This window comes from Azolla caroliniana, unplaced genomic scaffold, assembly GCF_043228905.1.
Source record: "Azolla caroliniana isolate FFs.n. ecotype wild unplaced genomic scaffold, voAzoCaro1.0.p SCAF_11, whole genome shotgun sequence".
Classification (NCBI taxonomy): Eukaryota; Viridiplantae; Streptophyta; class Polypodiopsida; order Salviniales; family Salviniaceae; genus Azolla; species Azolla caroliniana.
The window spans coordinates 12,373,862-12,382,849 of record NW_028230446.1 but is presented as its reverse complement, the minus strand read 5'-3'; the positions used below and the strand labels follow the sequence as shown (position 1 = coordinate 12,382,849).

The window sequence follows — 8,988 nt, the reverse complement described above, 5'->3', positions numbered from 1 at the left end:
GTCTAAGTCACTCACCAGGGGCGTTTCATCTCGACCTTGGTGGGCTTAATCACCTCTTAATTACTGGCCTTCATCCCCTAATTAATGTCAAATCTCCGAGAGTGGCGGGCTTAAGCCCAATTAATTATCATCTCTCCGGTGCCCTTGATGACCTGTACTCAGTGCACGCAATCACCTAAGTAGTGGCCTTAAGCCCCCCAATCCCCCAAAATGGGTATCTTAATCACAGAAATTTGATCTTTTCGGAATCGGCTCTTCAACAGTGTCAGATGTTAATGGAAGGAGGTAAGCCCATCCTGTATGTTTCTCCTTCCTAAGAAGAGGGATTATTGGCAGAAATCGTCTTATACTAACATCTATTATTGGCAGAAATCGTCTTATGAGACAAATCATGGTTACAAATACATATAGGAGACTTTCAAGCTATTAATGCTGAAACCAAAAATTAAAAGCACTTTAGGTTTCCTAAAGATCCATGATAACCATCTTAGGTCATGAGGTAGCTTTTTTACAATGTGTTAACGATTCTTGATGGTTTTACAAGCATGAAGTGCGTGACTATATTATGTATGTATTTGGGTGTGCTCAGGGCTGAGTCCATGGCAAGGGCCCAACTTGGGTTCTATCGTTTTGGACCCTAAGAGAGAATTGAAATGAAATATGATATTCACATCTCTAAAGGCCGAACTGTCAAAATAGGTTGCGATGAAAGGACAATGAATGAGGGACAATGCAGAGGATACTCTGATAGGATGATGACACTAACCCCATTACTGGACTAGATATAGAGAGAGTGTAACAAAGATAAGTAACTAAAGAAATGATTTCCATTATAGGTAGGCCCTAAACCTGGCTTAACCATAGCTAGGTATGGAGGTGGATTTGATAGACACTTTCACTTACACGGTTAGGGTTTAGAGGGCATCATCAAGTTGGAGGGTATTTATTTGAAACATTTCTTGTTTTAGATTCACATATATTTATTCTCATACCTTCACAACGTTTTTGGCAGGGGGAAATTAAAAGTGTGAATTCAGAGCTCTGGCATGCATGTGCAGGACCAAGGGTTTCTTTACCCTCTGTGGGTAATCTTGTAGTTTATTTTTCCACAAGGTCACAATGAGCAGGTTAGTGGTACTAATAAAATATATGGCTACTATTCCTAGGTCATACTTTGGTTTTGTTTCTCCATGAATCTCGAAGTTTTAGTTCGTGTTCATTCGAAGTCATCAATCTAATGTTGCATTTTAGTGTTCGTTTAATATGGATTGGTTTTCAAAGTTGCAAGTTTTGTTTCTTTGAGTTTTTGTTTTCTGGTTGATTTGGAAACTGTGGTACAATTTGTGTTCATTGTCTAATAATAGGTGGCGGCATCAACTCTGAAAGAAGTCGATGGGCACATCCCAAACTATCCCAACATTCAATCTCAACTGGTTTGCCAACTTCATAATGTTACACTACATGTATGTTTTTCCACACCCAAAATTTTTATAAGCATACATGTAACCATCTAATATGCATTAATCATGGATTTGGATAGATAGGACTAATAGCACACAACCTCACTTCAGATTTATTCAGTGGGGAGGAGAGTTCTACTGTAGCATTTAACTTCTTGTTATCGGTGATGATTATGATAACTCCTGTCATTTGAGTAAATGCATTCTTGTGATTGGTGATGATTAAGCTACTCAATGGGGTTTTTTGGTGTCCCTTGCATAATGAGTTTCCTTGTTCTGCTAAAGCACTGTTGCAAAATAAAGAGCCCAAAATATTTTGTGAATCAATTCTTCTCATGTTTTCCATTATATTTTGCAGGCTGATATCGAGACGGATGAAGTATTTGCTCAAATGACATTACAACCTGTGCATGATGTGAGAATATCTATCCATATATACACTTGTTTAGTTAATGTAGATAAAAGCATTTGTTTACTGTTGCAAGCTTTTTCACTCTTTTGGGCTGTAGCGAGAGAAAGATCTGTTTCTTCCATCAGATGTGAGCACTGAGACCAGCAGTCAACCAACTGATTTCTTTTGTAAAACCTTGACTGCAAGTGATACCAGCACTCATGGAGGTTTCTCTGTTCCACGACGAGCGGCCGAGAAAGTCTTTCCCCCTCTTGTATGCATCACCTTCATCTAAAATAAACCTTTTGCTGTTCCATGTTGTATTGATTAATTTCTTCGATTGTTTCATGTCTTTGCTAAACATGATGTAAAAGTGTATTAGGACTTTACCAAGCAAACTCCGGTACAAGAGCTCCATACCAAGGATTTACATGGTAATCAATGGACTTTTCGGCACATATTTAGAGGTATATATATATTGCATACCTCACTGACAGCATGCTATCTTCACCTGTAATTATTTGCCCAACTTGACTTTTCCTTTTCAGGTCAGCCTAAGAGGCATCTCCTTACCACTGGATGGAGTGTATTTGTAAGTAATAAGCGTCTCGTGGCAGGGGACTCTGTTCTATTTATAAGGTAGTAAAATGAGATGTATGTTATTATAAGCCTTGTTTTTCTGTTTCAATTTATAATTTTTATCTTTACTAATCGGCCAAGTTTCCTTTTCATGCATGAATTAATAGTATTTGATGTTGTAGGATTTTTGTCAAAAATGCAAAAATGCATGAACCAGTTCTATTTATCCATGAATCAATATTGATTTTTGAGAAACTACTACAGATTTTGAAAATCTTCATTATAATGATTTCCAACGGACAATCCATTTCATGAAAGAATAGTACGAGATTATGAGAATATATTTTCGTTTATGAACATTTGCCTAAAAACGAAGTTCAAATATTTGACCTGAGTTTTTGGTGAATAATTGCACTTTTTTTCGCAGACACTGGGTCATCATGTATTGCAACAACATCCAAATTCTTTTCATGCATGAACTAATAGGAATTTATGAGAAAATACCACAAATATGTAGAACATTTCTGATGACAAGGAAAACACAAAAATGGAAAATTAATTCTACACAAATGATAAAGGGGCCATAGAAAGAAATGGATATATTTCTAGCTCATGAATAAAACAAAAAAAGAAAAAGAAATTTAATTTTACTGGGATAATAAAGGGAATAGTAGCAAATGCATACATTTTGAACTCAGGATTAAATATAAAAAAGGAAATTAATTCTACAGGGATGATAAAGGGCAGCTTCTTCTTGGAATTCGGCGAGCCAATAGTCGGCAACCGAGTGTTTTACCATCTTCTGTTCTTTCAAGTGATAGCATGCACATAGGTGTGCTTGCAGCGGCAGCCCATGCTGCCGCGACTAATAGCCGCTTCCAAGTCTTTTACAATCCAAGGTTTGTATCATGGAAACTCTTACTATGTATACTCTATCTTGGACTCAGGTGCATTGTATAAAAGATCGACCATAGAGTTTGAAAACCCTTTTATCTTTTCTTATTGGGTTTTTTTTGTTATCATAAACTTTGCAGAACAAGCCCGTCAGAATTTGTGATTCCGTGGTCGAAGTATAGGAAGGCGGTTTACTTCACTCACATTTCTGTCGGGATGCGATTCCGTATGGTCTATGAAACTGAGGAGTCCACTCTTCGGAGGTAAGAAATATTTAATGAAATGAAGAAAACTTAAATTTAAAAAATGGTCTACGAGTCAAGAGTATATACAAGTGGGTAACAAGATTAAAAATACATTATACATCTTTTCTTACATGCGCATTGATGTGATGTTAATAATTTTGGACAGGTATATGGGGACAATAACCGGGATTGGGGATCTAGATCCAACACGTTGGCCAGGTTCTAAGTGGCGTAATCTTGAGGTATCTGTAAACATGTGTCCCAGCAGCATTGTTTTTAAAAGGTCATTTTCTAATGCTATAATAATGCTTTCAACTATCTCCTCGATAAGCACACTTTCGTGGTGTTGACAAAAATTTCCAAGAAATATCCACCCTTCCAATTTCGATATGTCAGATAATCTTAAGAGTCATCAAAATCTAGTACTCAAAATCATGAGTGTAGACTAATGCTACCACTTCCTTGCATTTTAAAGGCATCCTCATTTTCATATAACTTTGCAGATCATGTAATGGGTGAAAATTCTTAGTTTATCCTATCGTGATTGATATTGTTAATTGTCATTTGCAAATTAGATTGGTTTAAGATTAAGCTACAGTGTTAACCTAATGTTCATATTTACATGTGTTTGAGCAGGTTGGCTGGGACGAGTCCAGTGCTGGTGAGCGGCCTCGTCGAGTATCAGTTTGGGAGATTGAGCCTGTATCCACTCCCTTTTTCATTTGTCCTTCATTTGTCTTAGGGCCGAAGCGCCCATTTCATCAAGGTGTGTCTTTGTAAAATCTCAAGTCTGCAATATGCTTCTACTCTAATTATTGTAATGGTTTGCCTTTTTACAACCCTTAATTAATATAGTTCAGGAAATTTTACAAAATGTAAAGCTATTTTTAGGAGTTGACTGTCAATGTAATGATCTCACTCCCAATATATTGATTTTTTTGACATAAAAATGTAATATTAGACCCATTCTTTACACTTACAGCACACTAAACCCACAACCGTTACTTTATCAAGCATAAGCTTTACCACTACATTATCACATTTATACATATTTTGCTTTTGTAATTATTAAATTAGACATATCAAGGCAATGAATGCTTCATATTTCTGTGATGTCTTGTTAGATGCTTTAACCTAATTATAATTTAAATTCAACAAAATGATGCCTTAATTTGTAATCATTTAGATCCTTATGCAAACCATTTAGACACAACAATTGAAATCTAGTGTATTTCAATGCCTGTATTTCAGGAGATGATTCTGACCTAAATGAAAATATGAGGCGGTCTTTATGGCATAGGGATGAGAATGGCTACAGCCAGGACCTAACACCCACTTTCCAAACCATGAGTGGAGATTCGTCATGGCTATACTTGCAAAGACCAAATCTGGTTAAAACAGAAATGTATGATTTAGGCCTACAAGACATGATGGCAATGGATGCATCCAAAGTCTTACAACACCAACTACTTCTATCACAACAGGGACAATTTAAGATCCAAATAGAACCTTCTCAACCACATTCATGGCACCAGACAAATAATGTTCACCCACAACAAACCATGTCTCAGCAGCCTCAAACATGTCCAGTAACAATATCACCACCATTAGTATCACTTAACCAACAACAGATAATACCACGTACTATGCTAACTCAAACAAGTCCATTGACAATGCCGCCAATGACACTGATGCCGTCTTTGTCATATCAGCATGCCTCTCCTCAGCTTCAGTTTCAATCACAACTAGCTTCCTTACAAGGTCATTCACCATCTCCAATACAGTCCAAATCATCGCCAATACAGTCCAAATCATCACCCACACATTCGATGGCATCACAAGGTACGCATGAAGCAATGCCTTCAGTATGTCATCAACAAGCTTCACATTTATCAGAAATACCCGCCCATTTGTCTCAAATATCATATGGTCAGACCCAAGTTCCGATAATTTCGAATACAAAATTTGCAGAGTCTGAGGTGGGATTTGGGTCTACATCCAATGCCAACTCCAACACCTCATTTTCATATCAAAGCATGTTTCGAAGGGGTAGTGTGGGACCTTCCAATATAGAAGAACATGCAGGGAAGCTCCTCCTACAGGCACAAAAACATGCATATGCACAGAATCCATGGTCAGAGGCACAGCAGCATATGATGCAACTCGAACCCAAGTCAGAGCCACAACAATTCCATCAATCCCAAGAATTATTTTCCAGCCTACCGCGGATCGAAACCTCACTCCAAGGAAACTCGTTTCAGTTGAGGGAATCCTCAGTATTGTCTAACATTCAAATTGGGCAATCAGATACATCGTCATCAACAGTCACCTCATGTTTCCCACCTGAATCTTTAGGTCAGGCCTTATCTATGAGCTTGAAGCCTTTTTTCTAAAGATTTAGGAGCTTTTTGTTCAATGTTTGGGAACTTCTGTTCAAGATTTAGGCGCTTTTGTTTAAGATTTAGAAGCATTTGTTTTAGATTTGGAAGAGTTCGTTTAAGATTTAGAAACCTTTGTTTATTTGGAAACTTCTGTCTTAGTAGTTTACTTTTTGTAAGATTTAGGATTTTTTGTCTAAGATTTAGGGTTCTTTGTCTAAGATTTGTGAGCTTTTCTTGAAGCCTCAAAAGCTTTTGTGTAGGCTTTAGGAGCTTTTCTTTAAGAATTAAAAGTTTTTATATTTTTCTTCATTGCACGGATAATTGCTTCTTTTCGGTTTTAAAATTTTTGCTTCTTTTAGAATCAGAGAATCCTTTGGTCTTACCTACAAGCGCGCCTTTCCGAACAAGATTCAATGAGAATAATGCTAATAAGAAGGTGGGACAATGTCACGAGACTGTCATCAGATCCTTTTCATCATCATCGGGGTCATTTACATCTGCAGCTCCTGATGGTAATCGCATGAATGCAGCAAATGGCGTGCTTGATGAGGCTGTTCTCAACTCGCCTCAAGTTGTGGCTCCTGTCCGGGCCTTTACAAAGGTTAGACTTACTCTGAACAACCATGAAATTATGTCAGGGTTGAGAGTTCTTTAACATAAAAAAAAACAGAAACATGCACAAGTGCATGACATGGATATTGTAAAACATCTCAGGAAGGTCAGAGTAAGTCTAAAGGTTAGACTTACTCTGAAGAACCATGAAATTATGTCAGGGTTGAGAGCTCTTTACCATACAAAAAAACAGAAACATGCAGAAGTGCATGACATGGATATTGTAAAACATCTCAGAAAGGTCAGAGTAAGTTAGACTTACTCTGAAGAACCATGAAATTATGTCAGGGTTGAGAGCTCTTTACCATACAAAAAAACAGAAACATGCAGAAGTGCATGACATGGATATTGTAAAACATCCCAGAAAACCTTAGATCTTTCCACATACTCCCAGATAAGTCTGTCTTAAGGTTAAACATCTCCTGTCTGAGCTTTGTATTCATCGGGTTCGAGAAACTTCTGGATCTTTCCATGGCTCATTCTTTGAGTCAGTGGCATCATGACTCATGGTGTCACAGAAAACTCCTCCAGATCTTTCAAAAGGTCAGGTTTTTTCAAGGTGCATCTTTAGTTGAATGTTCTAGAATGTTCCCTTACATCTTGATCTAAGGTTCTTAACTTTTGCAATAACCTGTGACATGAAGAGCCTCTAAAGAGTATGTGGAAAGATTTTGAAGTCCGTCGATTTCTTCCAGAATCTTTAAGTTATGAACCTCAACCTCCCCAAACTTGTCAAATGTCTCCATTTGCACCACACAATTTTGCACCCACCACTTTCCTCTTCACCAATCTTGTATCGATTTCCTTTTTATGTGCTCTAATAAAATGTCAGGATGATCAATGTAGGTTCACAAATCGGGGTCTGTTGGGCGGTCCATTGATCTTTCGAGGTTGAATAATTATGATGAACTGCGTCGAGAACTAGCTCAGATGTTCAATATAGAAGGTCAACTAGAGGATCCTCATAGATCATGCTGGCAGCTTGTGTTTGTCGATACTGATGGAGATACGCTTCTTGTTGGAGATGACCCTTGGGAGTAAGTGTGAAAATGTTCTGTTTAGATTTTCAGAATGAATTAAACTAAAATGTGATGCATTCATTGATGTAACTAGATTTCGACTTTTTACAAGAAATAAACAAGAACAATAGATATATTTAGATACAATCTGTAGTAGTTGATTAAAACAAAATGTCGATGTACCCATTGATGACATTCGATACTATTTTCCTTAAGAATGCATCCACACATATATGTTTAAAAATACCGTTAATTAATCAGACAGATGTTAGTAAAATGTAAATGCATCCATAGTTAATATTTAGGCACTATTATTTTCAGAATGAAATAATCAAACAAGGATGTAATTATATTTAGCATCAATTTCTGATGCTTTCATACATGCAATCAGATAATTTTTTGTTTTTACTCCTGGTCAAGTAATGTGCTCCATGTATCTGCTGATGAAATTGGATGCCTTTTTCTGTAAACAAAAACTTACCTGATGTGGCTAGATGCTATTATTTTAAATACCTATCAAATGTCGATACGTCCATAGATGTTAGTAGATGTTTTTACAGTTAAATTAAACAAATGCTGATAAAATGTCGATACATAGATCTAATCAAATACCATTTCATTTTTTACTATGGATTAAACATATGCTGAGATTTTCATTTGATTTAAATGATTGGTTGCAGTGAATTTGTCAGTTGTGTTCGAGTGATAAAGATTCAATGACCAAAGGACTGAATAGACTGAGTGTGACATTTCTATGGATGGTCCAGAGTGCAAGTTTTACTTAAACAAGACATTCTATGAATATCATCTGGAAAAAAAAAGGTTTTCTCAAAAGAGACAGCCAATTTACTCCATGGAAGACCTACTTGTTGCTACAAATGCTTGCTTGACTAGATGTACCCCTGGATAAGGTTGTCCGGCGGAGATTAGAAGGTCATGTGTTCAACCCTGCATTCCACAGTGTCATCCAGTAAGTAGTGTGAAAATTGAGATTCAAACCATGGTGCATGTGCCAAAAAATATAAATTTGGCCTCAACCCATGCCATTGATGAACCTCAAAGATTTTGCACTCCCGATGACCTAGAATGCCCTTGGGCTATGTAAATGTGGTACATTTTGCTAAGTACCTAAATTAATACAAAAAATATGTAAGTTAAAGTACTACCCTCTTGTTATTAGGCTACAAAAAAATAACAAGGTTAAATTCTAATCAGAACTTGTAACAAAACATAAGCAAGCTCAAAATACAGATTAGGGTTCTCGCAAGTGGGCAAAATTTAGTTTTTGACGTTTGACTTTGGGTTATGGTTAGGGTTAATGTACGAGTTTGATGTTTCAAGCTTGGGTGTTCGGCTTTAGGCATTTCATGACTAAGGCTTAGGGTTTATATTTTTTCAGCATTATCC

The 8,988-nt window shown here is 36.9% G+C and overlaps 1 protein-coding gene across 2 annotated transcripts; it reads left to right on the top strand.

The window, feature by feature from the left end:
- Nucleotides 1-994: 994 nt before the first annotated feature.
- Nucleotides 995-8,740, top strand: LOC147857816 (auxin response factor 6-like). 2 transcript variants are annotated; one of them, XM_087328004.1, is made up of 15 exons: nt 995-1,127; nt 1,365-1,463; nt 1,819-1,875; nt 1,970-2,125; nt 2,234-2,318; nt 2,400-2,490; nt 3,162-3,329; nt 3,465-3,587; nt 3,736-3,811; nt 4,206-4,335; nt 4,821-5,924; nt 6,310-6,551; nt 7,016-7,105; nt 7,409-7,599; nt 8,262-8,740. In XM_087328004.1, exons 3-15 carry the CDS (start codon nt 1,852-1,854, stop codon nt 8,299-8,301), a joined length of 2,520 nt encoding a protein of 839 aa, XP_087184130.1. In that variant the 5' UTR covers nt 995-1,127; nt 1,365-1,463; nt 1,819-1,851; the 3' UTR covers nt 8,302-8,740. The 2 variants fall into 2 exon arrangements, with proteins under 2 accessions (XP_087184130.1, XP_087184131.1); XM_087328005.1 differs by lacking the exons at nt 7,016-7,105; nt 8,262-8,740 and having other exon boundaries at nt 7,395-7,593.
- Nucleotides 8,741-8,988: the final 248 nt, after the last annotated feature.

Excerpts from the sequence above, each read along its gene's own strand:
- LOC147857816 (XM_087328004.1), top strand. The coding sequence starts at position 1,852 with ATGACATTACAACCTGTGCATGAT. Across the intron at positions 2,319-2,399 it reads TTTTCGGCACATATTTAGAG|GTCAGCCTAAGAGGCATCTC; the intron begins GTATATATATAT and ends TTTCCTTTTCAG. Across the intron at positions 2,491-3,161 it reads GACTCTGTTCTATTTATAAG|GGATGATAAAGGGCAGCTTC; the intron begins GTAGTAAAATGA and ends TTAATTCTACAG.